Genomic DNA, 24,888 nt, shown 5'->3' with positions numbered 1-24,888 from the left:
AAATATTTATATCTATATTTAAAATTTAACTTTAATTTGAATTTAATTTATATTAATTATTAATAAAATATATATTTTTATTTATTTATATTTTATTCTCTACAGTATATATGTATATTACATATGTATTCTTTATTATAGTATAATTTTTAAAGTATTTAAATATAATTATTAATTATATAAAAAATAATAAAATAATATTATTATAAATTCACTAAATACTAGTATGTCACTTACATCACTAATGAAAATGATAAAATGTTGGTAAACTATGTTGTCATTGCATATTTATGTGTCTAATTTGAATTATCTTTAACATAACTCTATACTCTCTGAGGTTTTGTACTCTGCTTATGGGTGCTGCTTGGGGGTTTTGAAGAATGGCGGAATCTGAAACCCTAGTCACTGCACAACCCGCTGTGGCGGAGGAAGAGGCCAACAGGAACGAAGACACATCCATGCCGGACGCTGTAAATCCTAGCGAAGATTCCGACTCCTCTTCCGGTTCTGACTCCGACTCCGAGGATGAATCCCAAGTAATTGAGCAGATTGACGCACTCGAGAAATCCCTGAACGCCAATCCGTCGGATTACGAGTCTCATATCAAAGTAAGGAAGTTCAAACGCCGACCTTTTTTCAGAACTGTCAGAAATTTCGAGAAACAATAAGCTATTTCCAGTATTTTTTATTTTGCTCGAATATCTACTAGCAAAAACAAATGCTTCAGGCTAGCATGCTTATGTGTAATAGTGCTGTTTATGTTTCTGTGGGATCCTAGAATTCATTTCCCATGTTTTTTGCTTCCTTTCATTATTCTATTGGATCTTTTTTTTTTTCCCACTTAACTAACATCATGTATTATAGTCTTCTCCTATGTCTATTATGGGTTTGGGTACTTTGGATAGAGACAAGTCCTTTCTAAATACAAAATCAAGGATAATGCAATCAGACCAATAGAATCTAAGGCTCCATTTATATATGGTTTTGGGAAGTTTTGGAGTTTAAATAATTTTGGGGAATTGTAAAAAGTTTTGATTTGATGTTCTTGAGAGGAAATATTTATTTGATGTGATTTTATTTTTATTTTTAAAAATATGAACAGTATTAAAAGTGATTTCTGAGCATATGTTAGCAGAGCCTTAATTTCCAAGCATTATTATCTCTATATTGCTGCATTTTTCGGTTTTTATTTTTTTTAATTTTCTTTTATTTTTTTATCCTCTAATTTTATACCACTAAAACAGAAGTCTGCTAATTTCTCATGTATCTTATTTCATGTTGTGTGATGTTAGTACATCAACATTCTGCGGAAGCAAGGAAACATAGAGAAGTTGAGACAAGCTAGGGAGGCTATGAGTTTGTTGTTTCCTTTGACTCCAGAAATGTGGCGGGAATGGGCTAAAGATGAAACAACCATTACTTCTGGGTGAGTTTGCGTATACTTTTTCCATTTTCTGCTGCTTGTTTTGTTGGAGTGTTTCCTATGACCTGATCATTTTCTTTTACTCTTTGGCAATAAATATCACTGCAAATACTTTCCACTTAATATTTTTATTTTTTATATAGTTAAAACAATGCTATTGTTTCTGATACACATTGAATTGCATGGTGTGTTACAAGTTATCCAACATTGAAATTAAAAAGTGTGAAGTGCAAAAGGTAGTTCACTGTAATATTACAAGGAGACAAAAGAGTATGATGAAAACTTCTACTTATGAATAGCGATCTCTCATTTTTCAGACTGAGCATGCTATCATTGTTTCTGTAGCTATGATTTCATATGATAGCTATGACTTGTGTATTATGGAGACAGTAGTTTGCTAGTGATTATTTGGCTGTTGAATTTCTTCAAGAAAATACATTCTTTATGCCGACCGATTATAGAAGAGACTGTACTTTAACAGCTGTTAGTCTTTATTCGATCTTCGTAGGTACTGTTGTTGTATTTTCTAGTATGATGATTGGTGAAAATCTTCATTGTAAGCTTATGGTAGGGTTACTTGAGTTGGAACTTAATTCTGCACACTGAATTGAATTACATGACTAATCACTTGATAGTGCTGATACCATTTTAGGGTGCCTGATCAGGTATTTGATCACACTAATGGTGGCATAAATTTATATCATTCTTTTCGCTAGCATTATATGGTCTTGCTTCCATTCAACTATCTTATTGTAAGTGATGCATCAGGTGGTTTTCCCTGCCCCCCTGATCTGTCTGCTGTATATAGAGTATTTAGATATTAGCTATCGTAATTATGTGTGCATGCCATTTTTGCTTGAACATTTTTATAGCATCCTAGTATAATAAGGTCTAATGTGCACCCTTGTTTTTCTTTTCATTCTTTTGCAGAGCAGACACATTGCCTACAGTTGAAAAGCTCTACGAGCGAGGGGTTTCTGATTATTTGGTTGGTATTTATATAACATATCTGAGATAATAAATGGAAATGATCTGCTGCTCCTATGTACCTTCATCCAAGAACTCTGTCCAAAAGTCAAGATATCTCCCTTTTTTTTTTTGTTGTTTGCCAAATATCGTGCAACGGAATGTAGTTTGTTACCCTTACTTTTAATTCACCAGATATACTCAAGAAAAGAAATGAATTCAGAGAGGGAAGAGAGTTATGTGCGAGGAGTTTGAGAATGTAAACGATATTAACTATTTCTTTCATACTGCTGTAGTGCTTTTCCTACCGTGAGAAAGATTCTTTGCTGTGTCTAACTGATATCTATTAAAAATTTGATTCAAATACATAAGCCTGGCTGCTTTGAAGGGGAATGGAATTGATGGGTTTGTTTACCTCTGTTTTTTTTTTTTGTAAGTTTTGATGTTTTTGAGGTGAACTAGTTGTTGGGTGTGATATTTTTCAAAGAAAGTTGGTCGATTGAATAGTAAGAAACAGATAGAAAAAGACATGTAAACAAACCCTGAATTACATGGAATTTTGGCTTGTTACATTCATTTATGAAATTAGTCATGCCTATTAATGTGATATATCTGAAGATTTTTTATAGGATATTTTGATTTCATTTTTTTTGCAGTCTGTTGATCTTTGGTGTGACTACATGAATTTTATGCAAGAGCATGATCCCTCAGTTTGTGAATGCTCTGCTTCTGGCATCTCAAAAGCAAGGAATTTGTTTGAGCGTGCTCTTACTGCTGCTGGGTTGCACATTTCTGAAGGTCACAGGATATGGGAATTGTACCGGGAATTTGAACAAGCCATCTTTCTAACCATTGAAGAAACTGATTCAGGGGTGAGGTTCACTTCCTTCCCTGTATTGCCGTTTTTGTTTGTTTTGTAGTATGTGCCTTCATCTTGGTTTGTGTGTGTGTTATGAGAGTCTGAACCTAGCATATGGTTCATATCTGCTTTTGTTATTATGCAAGAAGTCCTTGTGGTACTTATAATGACTATCCTCTTCTTGGTTATTTCTAATCCACAAGTTAATATATTGTATGATTAAGTGTGTCCACGCAAATACTAGTCGTAATGACAAGAGTTGGTTTTGTTGTGTTTTGAAGTTTGAACATGGCCATAAAATAGGGGCAGTAATATGCTTCTAACTAGTTGCTCCTGGCGCAAAGTGAAATGACCTAACGCCTAACATACTTTATATTATTATATTCTATACATAGTGACACCAGCAATAGTCTAGTGCTATATTTGTGCTTTAGCACCATTCTTACACTAACCCTTTTTTAATCACAAAAGGTATTTCAATTTTTGTCATTTGTTGTGTATAATACTTAACTGTTGATGCTGACTCTAAATTGCAGGCGAAGGAAAAACAGACCCAGCGCATACAAAATTTGTTTCATCGACAGTTGTCAATTCCCCTTGCTAACCTTAAAGAAACTCTTATTGCATACAAAGCTTGGGTAGCTGAGCATGGGAATTCAACTGATAATAATGGTGGGGAGTTAGATGGTCTTCCATCTAATGTAGTCTCTACATATCAGAAGGCATTGGAAACGTTGAATGCTCGTAGTCATTTTGAGGAAAAAATATCCAAAAAAGAGGTTGACACAGAAAAGCTTCAAGATTACATGGTATTTTTTAATCTTCTATCTCCCTGGCAAGGATCTCACTGAAAACAACTTTTAATGCCTCAGTATTAATAATTGATGTATTTCTAAAATAATGATTTAAGGAAGTATGAAACTCCTGTACTGTACTGTAATGCTGTGCTGAGTTGAATAGTTTTATAAAAAGTGTTACAGAATGAAGTTCTCTTCTGTGGAATGATATTTTTAAGTGACCACAGTATCTGTCTTTGGCTATTTAAGTCTGCCTTTTATCTAATATGCACATGTTTATCACTTAATCCGTGGTGAATCATGAATTTATAACTTCGATCAACAAGAGAATCTTAGTTTATGATGTGCTATCTCATTTCTATCCTTAGTAAACCACATTGTAACTTAATCTCCCGGTATATATGCTGTTAAGTGTGAGAAAAAAAATGATATAAAACACCTTATTTATGTAGGTCAAAAGAACTACTTTATATTGCTTGCTTGCAGCATAATCTTTTAATATGTTCTCAATGTATTTTAATGCTCCTACAGTTCTACTTGAAATTTGAGCACTCATATGGAGATCCAGCTCGCATACAGATCTTGTATGAGCGTGCGATAGCTGATTTTCCGCTATCTGCTGATCTTTGGATTGACTACACTCAGTATCTGGATAAAACTTTCAAGGTTTTTGTATTTTATGTGTCTTATCAGACTTCTTTTTTTTTTTTTTTTGTTTTTGTTTATCTAGATTATAATAACAACTTATAATCTTAATGCATTGTAGACTGCCAAAATTGGAAGAGATGCTTATTACAGAGCCACAAGGAATTGTCCTTGGGTAGGAGAATTGTGGGTTAATTATTTACTCTCTCTGGAACGCAGTCGTGGTTCTGAGGAAGAATTATCAACGGTATGTTTCTATTGTGGACCTTTAATATGCAATACTAATTGAAGAATTATTTCGGGTTATCCCAATCTTGTTCATTTTAATATAATTGCTTGTAATTTCTTCATGTTAAGCAGCCTCTAATGGCTTTGGCATTACGGAAACTTGCAAGTTGAATATTATTAGGGTTTAAGGATTAATACAATACTTCACTCTCTTCCTACAATCTACTTCTGCTTGAGAAGTGCATTGCATACTGCTGTGAATGTTCAAACATATCAGGAAAAAATTTCTAATCTTTTTGCATTTCTGTATATTTATCTTTCATAGCATAATGTTTCTTGTCTTGCCTCATTCCTCCAATTTATGATTGCTTTTCAGGTGTTTGAGAGATCCTTGCAGTGCATTTTTTCAAGCTATGATGAGGTGAGAAGAAACTTCTGCATATGTGATTATTATGGAATGGCTGCAATTAACTCAGTTTGAAACTATCAATGTAATTTAGTTGTGACATTTACTATGTAATATTTGTCACTGTCGTTTATTAGTGTGAGCTTTCTTCCTGAAACTTGGATAAATTAGTTGAATATGTGACAGTAAGGTTTGGATAGGATTTTCTGTTCTTTTAGTTCTGCATGCCAAAAAGAATAAAAATGAAATGAATGGTCAATTCCAGCCAGAATAACTGAAGTAAGATATAAATGAAGATGCTGACTTCCTCAAGTTTAATCTTGTAGATCTCTTAAACGAGGGAACTATTGAATTGAAATAAAAGATCAGGAACATAATTTGAATGATACAGAAAATTGATACCTCTACAGTGAGTGAACTCAAGTTTGGAAGCTTACTGAGAGTTTTGCCTCTAAGTTATCTTTGGCTCATGGAAATTGCTTCTGCAACTTTTGCAAAAGGGAAGGAGAGTGGAGCAGTGGCAAGCTTATTTTTTCGGTTTTTTTTTTTTTTTTTTTGGTGTGTGTGTGTGTGTGGTGTAACAGGAAACTTTCCTCGTGTTATTGATTAGAACAGATCTTGAATTCGTTTTACTCTAGATCATATATATTTCCATATAGCAGTTGGTTCCATGTGAATCTGAGTTTTAATTGCTTTTCTTTTTCAGTATCTAAATGTGTTCCTCACTAGAATAGATGGATTGAGGCGCAGACTGTGTGCTGCCAAACAAATTGAAGCTGGTGTGGAATTTGCTGCTATAAGGGATATATTTCAGGTTTCACAATTACACCTTCATAAATTTCCTGTGTTTTATGTTATATTATTTAATCTGGAGCTGCGTTTACTTTTACTGACATGATTCTCTATTGCATTTTTCACCAAACATTAAGTTAAGTGGATTATCTGTAATTTTACCTTTAATCCGTGTTGTCACGAGTCAATATGATTCTTCACATAAAATTCACTTTTCCTTGAATGTCGAAGTGTATCAACCCCCATCAAATATTGACAAAGCATTCTTTTAGGCCATCTCCAACCCTCCACTCCATTTTTGCAGTTGCTACAGTAAAAATGCAGTTGATCTACAGTAATTTTACTCCAACCATAAACTTTAATTTTTACTCTAAAAAATATATTCCCTATATATTCCTCTTTTATATTATTTTATATAATTTTTCATATTTATAAATTACACCTCAACTTTAATTTATTTTTACATTAGATCAATACACATATAATTTATAAATTATTTAAAAATTACATATATAAAAATTAACATTTTAAAAATAAAATTATATATTACTTTCCAAAAATTAAAATTATATCACTTTTAAAAAATAAAATTATACATTATTTTTCAAAAAAAAATAAAATTACATACAACTTTTTAAAATATAAAATTATATATCATCTACTAAAAAATTAAAATTACACAATACGTCAAACAAATACCAAAAATATAAAAAACACCATAAAAACTTCACTCCAAAAATGGAGTGGAGTAACAGTGTTACTCCATTTTGGAGTAACACTGTAGATTGGGGGTGGGTTGGAGCCCCTTCCCCCCATTTTTGGTACATGCAGTGGGTTAGAGATGATCTTAAAATACATACATATATATATATATAAAATATTGATGTATATCATTTTACACACTTTAAATAATTTCAAGGTTCATGTTCACTGAGGCCTTGTTTAACAGTATTAATCATTTGGATTCTTCAGGATCTTGTCACCTGATGAACCTCATCTAATAGTTTCCCAATCTCTAGATTGGTAGGCTTTGCAAAATTAAATTTGATATTGAATCTGATCTTTTTTTTTTTTTTTTTTTTTTATTTCTTTGTAATCTGGAAAATGAGGAACTAACAATATATGTTCCGTAACAAATTTAGAGCTGTTAAACTAGCTGAGCGAGCTCGAATATCTATTCTTTGAGCTTGACTCGAACTTTTTAGTGGTATAGGTTCGGCTTGATTCGTTAAGAATTCGAACTTGCCTCGTTAGGCTTAAATTTAAGTTCGAGCTCAACTTGTAAGGGTCAAACTTGTTCGAGATCGGCTCGAGTTTTATACATATTATATATATTTTTTAATATAAAAATTAAATATATTTATGGTGTGTTTGTTTGGGGGTTTGGATTTTGAGTTGGGATTTGAATAGTAAAAATTTTGAATTTAAATAGTTGTATGATGTGATATAAATAGGTGTTGATGTGATGTTTTGAATGTAAATTTGATTTTTAGTATAATATAAAAAATAAAAAATAGGTGTTTGATTTGATGTTTTTGGAGGGAAAATTTTGGATGAATAATAGGATTTTTACAAAATCCATCAAACGAACACACCCTTAATTTATTCATAATTTTATGCATTTGGACATCAAAATGATGTGTGCTAACTATAATCTATCAGTGCTCTAGTTAAATGCTATTTTGATAGCTAAGCTCCTGTCTCTTATGATATATTTACATGCGTAACTTTGTTTGTTGTTGGTCTCAGCGTGCATCAGATTACTTATCTGCATACCTCATCAGCACAGATAGCTTACTCCGGATTTACAGTTATTGGGCTCGATTGGAGTTAAATTTGGGAAAAAATTTGAATGCAGCTCGTGGTGTGTGGGAGAGCTTGATAAAAATCAGGTCCCTTGCTCTCCTTCTTTCTTTCTTTTTGCTTTGTTACAATGATGGATAATAGATTCTTGGAGCTCAGGGAAGTTAGATTTTATTTATTTTATTAATTTATTTTTTCAGTGGATCTACACTGGAAGCTTGGCAGGGTTATATAGCATGGGAGACCGAGAGAGGCCACATAAATGAGGCCCGGTCTCTTTACAAGAGGTGCTACAGTAAAAGGTTCGCTGGCACAGGCTCAGAGGTAAAGTTTTGTTTTGTATGAGATATTGTGTTGCCTTCCTTTTTGGAAGCAACTCTTGGGGTGTGTTTCTTTTTCCAAATTTCTCCAAACTTCAGTATTTGTGCTATGTGTTCCCTGAAAACAAAAATACATTTTTTCCTCTCACAAAACATCCCATCAAATACCAAACTCAAACCAATTTCCCCCAAACTCACCCAAAAGAAACACGCCCAGTCTCTCCAAAATCCTTTCCCTGACTGATGGATGCATGCTTTGTCAAATTAGTGATTGTTCTTGTATGAGAAAGGGTTCATCTACACTGATAAATCAAGGTTCACCTACACTGATGCATACTGGATCATTTCCAGAATATTCTGTGGTCCTGCATGGTACTTTGAGCTTCATTTAATAAACTAAACTAGGAAGGTTTGTAGAAAAGGGCTTCGTCAAGTTCCACTCGCTGCTTTTCATTTTTATAGGAGTAGGTGCTTGCTGCGCGCTCGGTGTCTACTAAATGAACCTTCACTGCCCACGTGGTCCCTATCTTTAATCTTAAGTAAAGTGAAGTCAAATCAATGAGAATGAGGTACAAAGGGTGGTTTCAAAGTGCATTTGAATTGTGCAGTGGGTAGTTATGAGTTAATTCTTTGTTTTTTTCTTTTTTTTGTTAGTGCTGTGTATATAGGTATTATTCTGTACAAAATATGGCATTCTTCATTATTATCAATCCATCTTCTTTCATGGAGAAATCCCTCCTCATAACCTTCCATACCTGATATCTTCATATACTTCATATTAGGAACCATTTGCTTTGTTACAAGCCTTCTTTCTTAAACCATGTGCTAGACTTCAGTCTGAACCCTTTTAGCAGTATGTAGCTAAAATCACTTAGGGATCCTTGATATGAAAGTTAGGGTAGCTAGTATTGCCTTTATGGGTATCGACAGTCAATACTGAACTATAGAATGCTAGATTTTGGATCCACTGAGAAGGTTGTAAATGATTTTAGTGTTGTCTGTACTGTGGCTTAAGAATTTTAGAATTTGGTCAAGGTAGAGTGACAATGAAACTCCTAACATTCACAGACCCAGTGGCCAGATCATGTATTATACTATATTATTATTCTTGCAGCTTTATTTCGTAAATCTTATTTTCTATTGAGAAATGTTTGTAATGAACGTCTAACTAACAATGGTGACAATTAAAATCTGGTTTATTGCATATTTCATACATCATGCTGTGACAAATACATACCCAAAGAAGTATCCCTCAATTTGAACATGGGGAATATGAACTTGCTTTACTTACCCAACACAATTCATGACTTTGTGACTGCAGAAAACAATCATCCGGACAGCTAAAAGCCTTCTTGAACTTCAACGAGTAGTAACTCATGTGTTTAGTAACTGAAGTGCAATAATGAACCCAATTAAAAAAATATATTTAGATACTAAATTACTAATTAAATATAATATATTTGTAGTATGTTTTATCTGTACTGTATGACAATGAGTTCTGTAATTCCACATTTTTGCTTTTTTTTTTTTCTATGTTTTGTAATGATCATTTATTAGAATATATTGAAATAATTTTATTATAAAGTGATTTTTCTAGTGAAGGTTTCTACCTTTTTTAATATATAGTTGATTTTTCAAGTTGCCATTTATTAAAAAGTAATTTAACATTACTATGAACAAAATATTAATAGCCTTTGCTTTTCTTATAAATTAGTTTATTTGATTCCATTTCTGAATAAAATATATATTTAAACATAAAATTGTATGATCAAACTTTTGCTAGGGCTCTTGTTTTTTGAGATTAACAATGGATTGCGATTGATCTTGGCATGAACCTTAATTGTCGTGTAACTCAAACTGTACCTTCTTAACCCCGTGATCAGAAGTACTGAGTGGCAAAATTCAGTCATTTGGCCTGCATCCTCTATTTTGAGCCAGAGTGTCCAAGAGCTGTATCAACATGTGCTAACACTTTCCAATTTAATTATAGTTGTGGTAGTAGCTTACCATTGTGCTGGTTTTACGAATCACTTCTTGTTATGTTCTAGTTATGTAGATGTGATATATTGGATTGTATGGTACTGTTAATCCTAAAAAGCAACTTCATTCAGGATATCTGCCATTCATGGCTGCAATTTGAGAGAGAATATGGTTCACTGGAAGACTTTGATCATGCTGTTCAAAAGGTATATATTCATATCTTCTGCCCTCCTATGAAATCATGGAAGAACTTATTTATATTAAGATTATTTATTTGTGCTTTGTATCTGATGTTAATGTATTTGCAGGTGACTCCTCGAATTCAAGAGCAGCAGCTATTAAGGTTGCAGCAGGAGGAAACAAAGATTGGTCCACCTACAAATGAGAGAGAAACTTCTTCTGGTAAAAGTTCTCGTGAAAAGAGGAAGTCAGCTTCAAGTGCAATTGACAAACAGAATCCTGAAAAGCGTCAAAAAAATATGGCACAAAATATTAAGAAGACAAATGACAATGATCAAGGTCAAGGTCAAGCAAAGCCTTCAACTGAAGCTAGTAAAGCCACTGGTTTAGATGAGGAAAAAGTTGAGCATGCAGGCGACCTGAAAAAGGAGAAGTCCTCAAAGAAGCCTCTGCCATTTGACGATCAATGCACAGCCTTTATTTCAAATCTAAATCTCAAGGCACGTTATAACTTGTGCTACTGTCTTTCAGTAATTTATAGATAAAACGGTTCCCATTTATTTAATATTTGATTTAACCTCTGCAGACTACTGATGATGATCTACGCAAATTTTTTGGTGATGTTGGTGGAGTTGTTGCTGTTCGGCTGTTGAAGGACAAATTCACTAGAAAATCAAGAGTAAGTGCCAGTATTTTTCCTGAAATCGGTTAATTATATCCTCTTGTGACACTCTAGGACTGTGGCACATACTTGTCTGTAGACAGCGGATCCCAGTTATATAACTTTGACCTGAAATTAGGTGTAGTTCTTGGAATGTTATCCCATTATCTTAATAATTTGCGTAGTATGGTGTTGTTTGGGCTATTACTTAATGTAAACACCTATTGATGTTGCCTAAAAAGTGATCTGAATAGTATAATCCCAAAATTGTATTACTTTGGGAATAGTATCCAGAGTGCCGACTAAGAGGCTCTCTTGTTTGCATGTTATATCATGTGAGACAGTGAGAGAGAGGAAACACTGAATAAGAGAAGAAATGGAGGTCTAGATCAAATAAAGTCCCGGTTTCCTTACTGAATACATTGTAGGGTTGATTGTGAAGGCCCCGTCACTTTTAGCACGGTACCCTAGGTTCCTTTCTGCCAAGACAAAGTAATCAAGAAAATACTGATAGTAAACTTTCCAGGCTATGTATTACACAACATGGAAATTGATAACTAGGTTTGAGGAACTTGTTTTGGCAATGTTGTATGCCTTTTCTCTGCCTCTTTAAGTTATTACTTGAACTCATATATCATTTGATCTGAAGCATGCTTGTGAACTATCGTAAAATTCCCCGTCAATGTGGTGTTTGGTCTGTTCTTCTTCTACCTTTGTGCTCCCGTTGTTATTTAATACTTATCTCTATACTTAACATATGGCACCTTTCCCTTCAGTTGATTTCTTGTAATCATACTTGACCAAATAGGCAACTCGTACAAAACTTGTGTGTTAAGTGTCAACCATGCTCGTCAAAGTAGAATTTTTGTATACTCAGCATATTCCCCGATTCTGAAACTGTTTTATTCCTGATCTTTGTAAAGGGATTAGCCTATGTGGACTTCTCAGATGATGCACACCTTGCTGCAGCTTTGGAGAAGAACAGAGAAACGTTCATGGGCAAGAAATTAAGCATTTTGAAATCAGATCCCCAACAAGGCAGGAAGAAAAGAGGTGCCGGATTTGACCACGGTAGCTTCTACCTTTGAATTTTGAGTTCTATCTCCCCTCCTTGTCATTTTACTTTTAAGTTCCAAAACTCTGCCTTGACCATTGATTTCAAAATAATTTGGTAGTTCAAAGTTTCAAAAAATTTACATTCACAATCAACAGGTAATACAGGGAAAAAGGATTCAGAGGAGGCTTCCAAAGGGCAAAATGAATCCAAGCCACAATCTTCCAATTCCAGGCCAGACAAAGATGTCGAGCTTAAGGGGAAGAACACATTCGCAATGCCAAGAAATGTGAAACCCCTAGGCTGGAGCAACCGAAATCAACCAAAATCTGAAGGAAGCACTCAACAGGGGGAGGACGAAAACCCAAAATCCAACGATGAGTTCAGGAAGATGTTTCTTAAGAAATGAATGCCGGCCAACTTACATTGTGGTGAGTGAACAAAGACAAAAGGTTAGAGAGAGAGGTAAGAAGCAATGCTAACTAGTCATAGCAAACTTAGGGAATTCACCTATATTTCCTATTTCAATCTTTTGTAACCGAAATGCATAGATGGGCATACTCATCCTTGATTAAGTTCACCTATATTTACCTCTACATTTCCAGGTTGGGCTGCACCGATGGCTCGACGGGCACAACTAAAACTAAAATAGAGATTATTGGTTTAAGGTATGATTGTCTCAATTAAGTATACACTTTACTTGTTTATATTTGGAAAGAGTCTTGTGTTACAGTTAACAGATAGATAGTTTTTCAATGCACACCTATCTTTACTTTTTTTTTGCATGCGCCATCGGTTCTATCTTCTCTGGATGAGATTTTGAGTTATTAATTAAATTGTTACATCATTCGCTCGCCCCATGGTGTTAATATTTTGAGGGTTTAGCACAGTGTGTTATGCTATTAATAGTAAGATATTAGGTTCGGCAGATAATTTATCAGCACTTTCGGATAGCAGTTGCGATTCCCACGTCATAATAATAATAAAATTTAAAAAAAGTAGAAATAATTAAAATATTCACGCATTATATATGACGCAAGGATTGATTTTCATAACTTATTACAGAACTGAACCAAAATTGCTAATAAAAGCTCAAAAACCATAGAAAGTTAAAAGAGGGTTATTTGGGTTGAAACGGAGAAATGCCAAACTTTATAGCCTATGAGTAAAATTTTGGTGCACAGTTACTTGTAGCTTATAAACTGAACCAAAAATGCTAATAAAAGCAAAAGCATAGCGCATAAATTTCTAGCCTCTTCCCAAATGCTTTTCATGGGCAGAAACAGGGAGAGAAAAGCAGAGTACATAGAAGAAAAATGTGAACTAATTACACAACTCGAATAGCATCACAACCAGAATATACTCTGAACACAAATACGATATATATATATATATATGTCGAGCCAAGTATACCTTCATTGCAGTTCTTATCACGGTGTCTTGAATGACCTCTATGCCTCTCTTCAAACATCAGTTGTGAGTTTTGTTATTGGTGTTACCTTGTTGCTGTCTCTGGTTCCCGGGGAGACAAGAAACCAGATCGTCCATCCATCCCATTGCATTATTATTTGTATAAGTTCAAAAGCCTACACCAACATCATCTGACCAAACTGCATAGTCGAGGCCGGCCAGGATTAAGCAGCGAATCCGACATAACCCACCCCTGAGAAAACAGAAAAAAACCAGGGGCAGTTTCACATAGGTCAGACTTCAAATTCTCAAATAATAAGACACCAATTAAAAGCTAGGCGAAATGCATGAACAAGAAAAACTCTTTTTAATTTTGCTCCTTAATAGGAGAATGTTCATTTATAAAATATTTGCCTCTTTAATTGTTTGAACAAGTAAACATGAGGGATATAAATGGTGTAGACCTCCTGCAACGAAATCTTGTCGACTTTCATGTTAGTCATAAGGTTGATATTAATCGAAACAAATTTAAGATATAAATAACTTGAGCAGGTCAACAACACTCACTCGATTTAATCCCCTACTTAATTCGACATAATACCTAATGAGTTTAATGTCATATTGAGCAGGAAAAGGCAAAAACGTAAAAGCTTATAGTCTGGAATGAACTATTAGTACACCAAAGCAGGAAATTAATTAACTACCTATCACAGTCTCCCACTCACGTGCAATCTAATCGCATATTCAAGTTTAGTAACCAACGTCAGTCGAGGTAACGAGCAGATCATATAACACTATGCATTGGAATTTGGAATATATTCATGCCGGTAGATTTTGGAAAGGAAAAGGGATCTTTCATTAATTGAGATCGTGATACTTAAAAACAAACTACATTACTTACTTCCACTACTCTACTAACCTAGAAAATAACTAGGTAACTGATCACTAATACTTCCTCCGTCCCATTTCTATTTTCATCCATCGTCCTTTTCTATTTTGAAAGATGATTATACACTTCAATCATACTTTAGATTTCATAATTTATAATTTTTTTAATCTTAACTAAATTATTTATTCATCTAAACTTTAATCTAGAACTATTTTTATTATACCAAAATTATTTTTACTAATATACCTCTTAATTATTTACTAATTATATTTTTCTTAAAGTCTTGTGCCTACGGAAAAGTGGACAAATTTTCTAGGATTGAGAGAGTAATAATTAGCAAACTCCTAAACACATGAAGAAAAACAAATAATGCAGCATTGAGTCACTAACAATGCGGATGCACAAACAACCTCAATCGTCATTTAAATTTCCAAGATATTTTATTTGAGATTAAAGTTTGTTTTTGCATTACCTGGTCCTTTGCTTTGATTTTGAAAGGCCCATATAAAGCTGAGACCATCTTATATGATTCTCCAATATGAGATTGAAGGTCACCCAGTGTAGGTGCAGCAGCAGAAAGATCGCCGTCATGTTTTGTAGAGTTAGGCTGATTATGACTCGAGGTTTGAAGGATGTGAAGCAGCACATGGGCCTGTAGCAATACAAGGTGAATTTAGCCACACTAATAATGCTATTAAACTTAACAAGAGGAGGTCCACAAACTTACATGAAAAGCTGCTTTCAGTATGTCATCAGGCTTTGCCTGATCCTTAAACAAGGCATAGATATTGCCCTTGGAAGGATTATATGATACAATGTATTGTTCTTTCTGTTAGAAAGGAAATTCGTGAGACACCCGTAAGAACCTTGGACAATGAAGTGTATGATTGTATGCATGAATGACATTTATGCATTCATTGTCAAGTTCATAAAATCTTATCATATTAGTACATGAAAAAACACAGTTTTGAGGTTGTTATATTTCCAAGTAGAAGTAAGTGTATACCTCAAAAATGGGCTCCACAGCAAGATATGAATCGGGATCTTGGAATGCATCCTTAAACCTAGGTCCTGAGGATAACAACAACAAAAAGGGCATAGTATAAGATATAATCTTATCCAATGAGGAAAGGAGTGTGCATCTGTGACAAGGAGATGTCATTTTGCAAGTACCAAGAACGATTGGTCGGTGCTGTTTCCATGGAGGGATAAAAATATCTTCCATTGAATTCCCCTCCTGCAAACTAGGAACTCTTCCTGAAATAACAAATTACAGAATAATATGGTCTGAGAGAAATATGACTTGATCGATACAATTTTTTCTTATTTCAGTTTCTTTTCATTTTCTTCTTCCAACAATAATTGAAGGGAATAAATGTAGCTGAAAAGAGGACTATATCGAGAGGATAAGATGAATTAAATTCCAACCTGTCTTCAGGAAGGATTCTACAGCCACAGTGAATCGTGCCCGGTTCAGTGTGTGCAGAACAACAGATTTCACCTGAAAAAAGACATAACAAGAATCACATTTTCAATCATCAGCTTGAATTGGAAGAAAACAGTACATTGTGTTTGTAATTGTGTGTGGGTGCAGAATATGCATATCCAACCTCCTGATATGAGCTCATCACATATCCACATGAGAGCAGCGCAAATGTAGTAAACAATGATGGATTTCTCTTCGAAAACATTATGCTGAGTCCAGTTCCAAGCTTCACCAGAATGATTACATGTAATTAGTAGCACTGCTTTTTAACATGAATTCAGATTTACATGGGACACAAGATGGAAACTTGAGAATCATGCAATTCTTAAAATAGTGAATATCAGTAAATGCCTCAAGTGTGAAAACAGGTAGTAACTAATTTTGCCTAAAAAAACACCTTTCAGCGCTACACCAGTACACCTACAAACCCATCCCTTAAGGAATGGACAAAGTAGGCTTCAAAAGATAGTCAATAGATAAAAAAAAAAATCATCATAAGGTAAAATCTCAATTCTGTTTTCCTGCATTGATGTCAATAAATTTTCAACAACTCAGGAAGAAAGTTGACCATCATCAAGCACACAACCTCAATTATCAAAAATGGAATTCAAGAAATTTAGTAAGTGGTGATTGGAGATTATCAAGACACGGGTATTCCCAAACTGGACTTCAGGTAACATATAACATGATGCCATTATTAAGATAACTAAATTAAGTTCAAATAGATTCATCCAGAAACGACGCTATGTAATCTTGAGTTATTGGATTAAGTATTGAAGCCTTTCCAGGATCAATATTTTTAGAGGCCAAATTATAGTGCAGAAGATAGTAAAATTTTACGACATACCAGATCAGCAAGATTTCCAACACATTCACCCTTGGCTGTTACATCTCCAATATTTTCTCCTTTAGCAAAAGCTTTATAGATTGGAGTCCTAGTTGACGTTGATGTCACAGCAGCAACATTCTATAAGAAAAACAGGGCATTTATTCGGAGCTCAAATTTATATGTAGAAATGGAACAAGAAAATCTGTTTCAATACTTTGGCAATGTTCGCTGCACAGGCAAGTGGAAGAAATAAATGTGGAACAGCAGCAGTTGCTAACTCTACCCCAGCTCCTAACTCCATCAGGAGATCTCCAGCAAACCTAAGCTGAATAAAACCCAAAACATGCGAACATAAACATTAGTCACTGTGATACTCTTGTTATCACTTGGGCCATGAGTCCATGAATATGTACCTGCTTTAGATCATAATCAAATTTCTTTCCCTGCCTAGCAAACAGCATCTTTCCAACACGCCCGGCACCATCCTATAATTTTCCACACAATACATACCTAGTTAGAATCTTTCTTTTCCATTGAGTTTCATAACTATAAAAAGCTCGGAGTGGCAGTGAGAAGCATTGTGTACTTGGTAACATGAGATGCACTTCTTCAAGAACAATTGTAACTCCATTCTTGACAAAATTTTATTGTCATCATGAAAAAATGTAATGCATGCGTAAATAATGTGATGTAATTTCCAGATATGGCAGCTTCATTAGATGTTCAAATTTTAATACCACAATTTGTGAATTCACCTACATATTGATTAATACCTCCTCCAAAAGCATTCGGCATTAAGATCATTATGTTTTTTCAAATTACAAAAGTTGACTGTACTACTCAAATACATACCTTGAGAATCCAATTAATTGCAACAGCACCAGGTGCAGATCTGTTTCGGGATACCCCTAAGGAACTAAGGAGTGTTTGTGTTGTGAAAACACCCATTGCTCCACCAAAGAAGTGCTACAAACAAAACATCAATTATTGTCACCAATTGTAAATTCAGAGAAGAAAATACACACACACACACACACACACACACATATATATATATGTATATATACCTTTAAAGCTCTCCATGTCATATATGGGACATAAGAAGGCATAACGCTGTCAGGAAAACCTTCTGGGACAACATAGGACCTTACAAATGCCACCATTTCCTGAACCATGTGAACAGCATAGATGGAGAGAAGGTTAATTTAAGCATATCTCTTTTTCATTTTATAAATCTCTAACAGTAACAATGCAAGTAAGGGTGAATTACAGACAAAACTTTGAGCTCTTAAAAATAGCATCAGGCCCACATACATTCATAGAAAGGCAAATTTCTACTTTAGTGGTCTGCTTTCAGTCTTGTTATCTATCATTAATCCCACCCTCCAACTATGATGTGTTAAAAAACTTTCTGTAAGTCGACCAGCTATGATCGCCATGCTTAGTAAGTCAACAGAGTGACATAATCAAAATCAAAAGCTCCACAAAAGTAGGAAGTCTCTTGCAAATGTGTATTTGGTATTCATAGAATAGGATTTATTCCTTTCACACAGAAAAGAAACTGAAACTGCCACAAATCACTACGAGAACTTATTCTGTCCTTCTGATATGAGAAAAACGCGCGCGATCAATCGGATCGCTCAGTTGTCTCCTGCATAAAACTCTTAAAAACAATTCGATTAAAGTCAACCTAAGAATTCCTAAGGATGCACATTATATATTACGCAATGTACTCGTGCATTCAAAAACACGCGCGAGCAATCAGAAGAACTCCAGTGAAGAACAGCATATTAAAAATAATAATAACAATAAATAACTCAAACACTGACATCAACAGGTGCCTGGGGAGTCTGCAAGCCGACAGCACGAATCGATTTCTTCTTCAATTGAGGACCTCTGCTATTCCTGCCGCTGTTACTCTTATCCGCGAAGTACTGCCAGCGCCTGCCATCGATCTCCTCGCAGCAGATCAACCTCAAACTCGAATCCAGAAACTGATCCTCGAGAACTCCGCCGAAGCTAGCACTGTTGAGCGAGGTCACGTCCCCCTGCGCCGGCACATGCGAGGACGGAGGCGCCGATGCCAAATTAGCACTGATTCTGAGCGTTTCTCGAACGAGGAGACGCGCGTCGGAGGCCGGCAAGGTCTGCGAGGCGGATTTCGACGGATGCTTTAGCTTCATTGCACCTAAATTCCGCCGGCGGAGAATCCGAAGATTACGAACAACTGCAGATGCGTGCGTACAATATATATGTATGTATATATATATATAATGAGTATAATTAGGTGAATTGGAGAGGAAATTCCCTGCGGATTTGCTCCGACGCTGCTCTCTTTCTACGTTCCACTCTCTGTAGGAAGAGAGAGAGAAAAGGAGAGAGAGGGAGAGGAGGTGTGGTGTGAGTTGGGAGTGAATTTTGAGGGTGGGGAACTCACAGAGGAGTTCCTGTAGGTTGACGGCTGGAGACACCTAGTCAGAATGACGGACGCCAGGGAATTGAGGTCCAGAACAGCACAGCTTACAGTATTAAAATTTTGATACAATAAATTGATAAAATTTACTCCCAACATGCGTTTGTTTTTTTTACGATATTTTAAAATATTAATATTATATTAAAATTGTTACAAGTGAAATTTATAATTAGGTTAAAAAGCTCAAAAAAAATAGATTTACAATTGGATTTGTTGGACTGATCAAGGGGTGTTACTAGAAAATCAGGTGAAATAGACGTATTTCTAAGGAAATAGCGGGTCGGAAGGTCCGCAGGTCGGGAGGTCCGCGGGTCGAAAAGTCCACAGGTTGGGAGGTCCGTGGGTAGTAACGTCCGCAGGTCGAAAAGTCCGTAGATCGGATAGTTTACAAGTCGGATAGTCTGCAGGTAGGTTGGTCCATAAGGCGGAAAGTCTGCGGGTCGGGAGGTTTGCGGCTGGACCAACAAGTCGGATGGTCTGCAAGTCGGGAAGTTTGTGGCTGGACCAATAGGTAATCGGCTGGTGCGGAGGTCGGATACTATTGAGAGCGAGTGAGAGTAATAGTTTGGTCGGCTAAGGGCACGTGTCAGCATGAGATGAATTAGCAAAGAGTTGAAAAAAAGGCGTTGTAACCGTTCGGACGACGGTTTCCAGTACCGTTTCTGAAGAGTATTTAAGGATTAGGATTTGCAAGTGTCTAAGTATCTTCAATCATCTTCAAACGACTATTAGGAGATCATCCTTCAGTGTATTTTCTGTACCATACTGTTTAGACTCCTAATCTCATGCTTTAAATATATCAAATTTGAGGATAATTCCTATTTTCGGATTTTACTTTTTTATTGTTGAAAAAAAACATCAACAAAAATATAATATAAAAAATAAAAAAAATAAAAATTATTAAAATAATTTTTTTATTATAATATCATTATAAAAAAAATAAATATTTTTATTAGGAGAGTCAAAATAGAAAAATTGATAAAAATATATATTTAATGCAAAAATAATATCTACTCTCATAATTCGGGATAGTTTCCCCTGCTAAAGCGATCATAACTTTCAATTTCGCTAAAATAATAACCGGCCCATTTTCGATAATTTTTAATATAGATTTTTTAATATATATTTTAGTTAAATTTTAAATAATTTATTTAACTATATTATTTTCTTTATATTTTAGTTAAATTTTAAATAATTATTTTTTAGGTTTAGATTTAAATTTAAAATTTATATTTAATTTATTAAAAAATAAATTTATATTCAAAATACCATAGTACTATATAGAATTCTTACTATTAATAATAATAGAGAAATCGAGTATTCATTCGACAAATTTATAAATTCCGTTTATGCTAACTTTCTAGTTTATTAATAAAGACATTTACATCAAATTCCCAACAATTAATGCAACCATCCTGGTTTATTTTATTTGTTGTATGCTAAATTTTGTATAGTTTCTTTTTTTTCTAAGTAAAAGATTTTATTCATTTATAATTTAGATATTTTTACTTTAACAAATTATATTAATTGGACTATTATTTTTTTAATAAAAATTTATAATACTATTACTTTTACTCGCTCATTTTAACATTAAAATATTATTATTTGAGTAATGTAATCAAATAAATTATAATAAATTATTTTTAAAATACTTTAAGTATATGAAACGTACTAATATAAAAATTATTGCATAGTATATAAAACGAATCAAGTAAAACAAAATAAAATAAATAGAGTAAAGTAAACACTTTTTTTTTTTTTTTGGTTCTTCTATATTTTAACGTTGAATTGTTTATTTGAGATTTTATTTTAAAAATATTTTAATATGATATTTTAAATAATAATACTATCCCAATACCAAATATTATGTTATACTTTTTAATATACCATATTTTAAAAAAATTTTCATAAAAAACATCTTATAAAAATATTATTTAAATTGAAACTCATATAAAAAAACTTAAACTCAAATCAAAACAAACAAATCCTATATTTTTGTACAATGTTTGAAATTTGTTTATTTATTTTTATAAACTGCATTTTAATATAAAATTACCAATACCCCTCAATCCCATTCACATGTATTATTTGTCCCATCTGAAAGTTATATATTTTATATTATTAATACTAAAATATTATTAAAATTTACATAAATTACAAACATAAATATATTATTATTATATATAAAGTATAAAAAATTTAAAAGTCAAAACTTTTGTACACATTTTTATTTACTATTGTTTTTTAATATACCCGAAAAAATAATAATAATAGAATGTTAATATCTTTAAAATATAATGTTAATTATAAAATATAAGTATAATAAAACTCTGAATAAACATACCTTACATAGTATTATTGTATTAAGAGCTTAATTTCACTTAAACCATTTTAAAACTGCTTTGCAGAAATATGAGATTGTGGGATTTTTAAGTTGAGTATTACGATTTTATTTTTCTTTTTAAAAATATAAAATTAAATATATATACATATATATTTTTATCATATCACTCTTTTTATCTCATTTCAAAAGGTTTTTTCTGATTTCGTACTAAATTAAGAAATAATAATAATATTTTATTAGTAAATAAAAATATATAAAAGGTTTTAATATTTTTAAATAACTGTATATGTAATGATATATTTATAACTTAAATAAAAATTAAAAATATTTTGATATCAATGTATAATTATTTTTTACTAAAAAAATAAAAATATACTTTTAAATGGACGAAAGAAAAATGACAAAAAAATATACTTTGAATTGAAATACATAAAGTATATTTATAGCTTTGTAGGCAATTAAAAATAAATATTTAACATTAATTAAATACTTATATACTTTGAAAGAAAATAAAATTTTTAATAAAATAAATATGTGATATTTAATTATATGTATATATATTAATTTTTATACTCCCTTCGTTCCATTGAAAGGTTACTATTTTCTATTTTCGTCCGTCCCAAAACAAGGTTGTCATTTCCTAATTTAAAAACAAACGCCATCCTTCAAACGGAACGGAGGGAGTATAATAAATATCAATAGTTAATGTAAAATTGGCTCAACATAGAATATATTGTACAATTATTATCGTTTTGTTCTTTTAACATCAATTTTTAAGTGCAATTCCTAAAAATAATAATAATAAATTATATAAAATATTTTATAAAAAAAAAAATTCCAAATACTCATTATAATAAATAAAAAACTCATTAAAAAGGTTAAAAAATTAAATATTCAATTTTAAATAATATATTTTATATTTTTGACACATTTTTTTTTTACTACACATAAAAGATTATTTAATGAGTGAACGGAGTATATATATAAAATTATAATAAATTTGACAATAAAATAAATTAATATTATTAATGAAAAAATATTTTAATTAATACACAACGAAAAAGAAAATAATACTTCTAACCATCTTGACGAGAAAAAAAGATATAATTAATATTTTTTTTCTCAAAAGAAAAAATAACATCCGAAAAAAAAAATAATAAAAGCCTCATCCTCGATCAATCGGAACCACGTACCTCCTTCGAAAAAGAAATTAAGACTAACTATAATAAGGGTCATAGCCAAATCATTAACATGCAAGTGTTGATATATATATATATATTGTATATATATTTTATATATTTATATATATATCCTACATAATATATCTCTTGTATAAATATAATATTGTACTCTAATTGTGATTTAACAAAAAACAGAGTTTATTCCATAAATCGTAACATGGTATCAGAGCCATGCTTTTTCCCGACCAAATCGAAACAATCCACGCATTCCAGATAGCATATTTTCGACCACTTCCGACCGTCACCGCCACCACCATCGTCTTCGCCGTCACGAGACCGGCCGGACACCGGAACAGTTCGGCGAACGGCGGCGCGTGACCCTCACACGCGCCTGACGAGTTTTCCGGCAGGACGCCTCGCCGGCGCGTGGAGGCGCGTGCGGCGGCCGTTGGCGGCGATCTTTGCACCGTCATGTTCGGAATTTGATTTCATCCGCGATGGTATCTTCACTTCTTCCGTTTGAGCAGTTTTTTGTATCCGGTTGACTTTTTGTGTTTCGGGTTTGATTCGGTTTCTGTCGTTTCGGCTTTCGGCTTGAGGTTGAGATATTGTTTTCTCTTGAATTTCTATGGAAAAGATGGATGTACATATTCCGATCAATGTTGTTCTGTCCGGAGATAATTACAGTTTGTGGGCACAATCGATGAAAAGTTTTTTGATAGGTCGGAAATTGTGGCGAATTGTTACGGGAGATACAGTTGCCCCCATTGCTCCAGTTTCTATAAGAGAAGTTACGCCTACCGCCACAGTTGTTGAATCTTATATTGAAAAATTTGAGGATTGGGATAGTAAGAACCATCAAATTCTCACTTGGTTGCGCAATACTTCCACTTCGGCGATCCATGTTCAGCTTGCCCAATTTGACACTGCCAAGGCAGCGTGGGATTTCTTGGCAGTCCGCTTCCGTGCTACTGGTTTGGCACACTATTATCAGTTATGGAGCACTCTCCACGATCTAAAACAGGAACCAGGACAATCTATCAATGACTTCCTTGCCCAAGTGCAACCCTTTTGGCATCGGTTGGATCAAGCAGAGATCAGTCATGATCATCTTCGCCTCATTCAGGTCTTGATGCAGCTCGTGCCTCTTTGTTACATCGGTATCCACTTCCTACCTTGGATGCAGCTGTTCAGGAGATTCTGTTTGAGGAAACTCGTCTCCACCTAGCTAAGGCTCCTCAGCTTGATTCTGCTCTTGCGGTCACTGCCCGAACTCCTACTCAGAGTCGTTCTCATCTTTGCAAAAGATGTCAGTCTTCTGATCATGACTTCGGTCATTGCCCAAAGGTGGAGTGTCACTACTGTCATGTTTTAGGCCACACTATACAGTATTGCCCCACTAGGCCGTCTCGCTCTAGCAGTGGTAACTACAAGCCTCGGCATTCTCATGGACCTCAGTCTGGTACCTCCTCTGTCACAGCCTCTGCCACGCCTGCGCCTGCGCCTCCTACGATTCAGGACCTGAAAGCTCTTCTTAAACAGGTTCTATCTTCCAATACCGCAATGTCTACCACATCAGGTAACTCTCCTTGGTATTTTGATTCTGCTTGCAGTAATCATATGACCTCTGATATACGCCTTATGACCTCCACATCCACCGCACCATCCTTACCTCCTATCCTTACTGCCAATGGTACCCATATGCGCATCACCCATACCGGACATACATCCACCTCATCCTTATCCCTCCCCGACACATACTGTATCCCTCAATTAACCTTAAATCTGATTTCCGTTGGTCAATTAGTTGATCAAGGTCTCACCGTGATATTTTCTTCTACTGGTGTGCAAATTCAGGACGCGCAAACCGGGCGGACTCTTAGGAAGGGTCGGAAGACGGGCCGCTTATTTGAACTTACGTCACTCCAGGTCCCTCGTCCCTCTATCTCGGCTGCCACCACCTCTACACCATCCTGCCTTCAGTGGCATCATCGTCTCAGTCATGCGTCTTCCAATAAAGTCAGGTCTTTGATTAGTCAGGGTAGTTTGGGTTCTGTTAAGTTTGAGTCTTTTCATTGTGTGGATTGTTCGTTGGGAAAACAACCTGCCTTGTCGTTTCCTCATAGTACCTCCATTGGGGATACACCGTTTTCCTTAGTTCA

The 24,888-nt window shown here is 34.1% G+C and overlaps 2 protein-coding genes and 1 long non-coding RNA gene across 3 annotated transcripts; 1 reads left to right on the top strand and 2 right to left on the bottom strand.

Annotated features, from left to right (window-relative positions):
• The first annotated feature begins 302 nt into the window (after nucleotides 1–302).
• On the top strand, nucleotides 303–12,969 carry LOC127262135 (uncharacterized). Its single transcript, XM_051290671.1, has 17 exons — nucleotides 303–608; nucleotides 1,293–1,426; nucleotides 2,354–2,411; nucleotides 3,046–3,261; nucleotides 3,785–4,057; nucleotides 4,577–4,711; nucleotides 4,812–4,937; nucleotides 5,295–5,339; nucleotides 6,031–6,138; nucleotides 7,866–8,008; nucleotides 8,120–8,243; nucleotides 10,351–10,425; nucleotides 10,528–10,899; nucleotides 10,986–11,078; nucleotides 11,984–12,131; nucleotides 12,273–12,579; nucleotides 12,720–12,969. Exons 1-16 carry the CDS (start codon nucleotides 381–383, stop codon nucleotides 12,521–12,523), a joined length of 2,529 nt encoding a protein of 842 aa, XP_051146628.1. The 5' UTR covers nucleotides 303–380; the 3' UTR covers nucleotides 12,524–12,579; nucleotides 12,720–12,969.
• On the bottom strand, nucleotides 532–10,532 carry LOC127262137 (uncharacterized). Its single transcript, XR_007841060.1, has 3 exons — nucleotides 10,103–10,532; nucleotides 9,531–9,628; nucleotides 532–642 (listed from the first exon to the last, which is right to left on the bottom strand). It is a non-coding gene; the product is annotated as an uncharacterized LOC127262137 (long non-coding RNA).
• Nucleotides 12,970–13,331: 362 nt separating the features above from the next.
• On the bottom strand, nucleotides 13,332–19,177 carry LOC127262136 (protein root UVB sensitive 6). The gene is made up of 13 exons (XM_051290672.1): nucleotides 18,558–19,177; nucleotides 17,796–17,894; nucleotides 17,581–17,694; nucleotides 17,142–17,213; nucleotides 16,943–17,053; nucleotides 16,747–16,866; nucleotides 16,024–16,125; nucleotides 15,842–15,914; nucleotides 15,587–15,670; nucleotides 15,420–15,484; nucleotides 15,141–15,242; nucleotides 14,886–15,065; nucleotides 13,332–13,777 (listed from the first exon to the last, which is right to left on the bottom strand). The coding sequence occupies exons 1-13, from the start codon at nucleotides 18,909–18,911 to the stop codon at nucleotides 13,712–13,714; spliced, it is 1,542 nt and encodes a 513-aa protein (XP_051146629.1). The 5' UTR covers nucleotides 18,912–19,177; the 3' UTR covers nucleotides 13,332–13,711.
• Nucleotides 19,178–24,888: the final 5,711 nt, after the last annotated feature.

This window comes from Andrographis paniculata, unplaced genomic scaffold, assembly GCF_009805555.1.
Source record: "Andrographis paniculata isolate CXL003 unplaced genomic scaffold, ASM980555v1 Contig65END, whole genome shotgun sequence".
NCBI lineage: Eukaryota > Viridiplantae > Streptophyta > Magnoliopsida > Lamiales > Acanthaceae > Andrographis > Andrographis paniculata.
This window is presented reverse-complemented; position numbering and strand designations above follow the sequence as displayed.

Bases quoted from the DNA above. Each gene is read 5' to 3' on its own strand.
- LOC127262135 (XM_051290671.1), top strand. From the start codon at position 381: ATGGCGGAATCTGAAACCCTAGTCACTGCACAACCCGCTGTGGCGGAG. The intron at 609-1,292 runs GTAAGGAAGTTC...GTGTGATGTTAG, and splicing joins ATTACGAGTCTCATATCAAA to TACATCAACATTCTGCGGAA. The intron at 8,009-8,119 runs GTCCCTTGCTCT...TTATTTTTTCAG, and splicing joins GAGAGCTTGATAAAAATCAG to TGGATCTACACTGGAAGCTT.
- LOC127262136 (XM_051290672.1), bottom strand. From the start codon at position 18,911: ATGAAGCTAAAGCATCCGTCGAAATCCGCCTCGCAGACCTTGCCGGCC. The intron at 17,895-18,557 runs GTCAGTGTTTGA...CACATGGTTCAG, and splicing joins CTCCCCAGGCACCTGTTGAT to GAAATGGTGGCATTTGTAAG. The intron at 16,126-16,746 runs GTATGTCGTAAA...ATTCTGGTGAAG, and splicing joins TTGGAAATCTTGCTGATCTG to CTTGGAACTGGACTCAGCAT.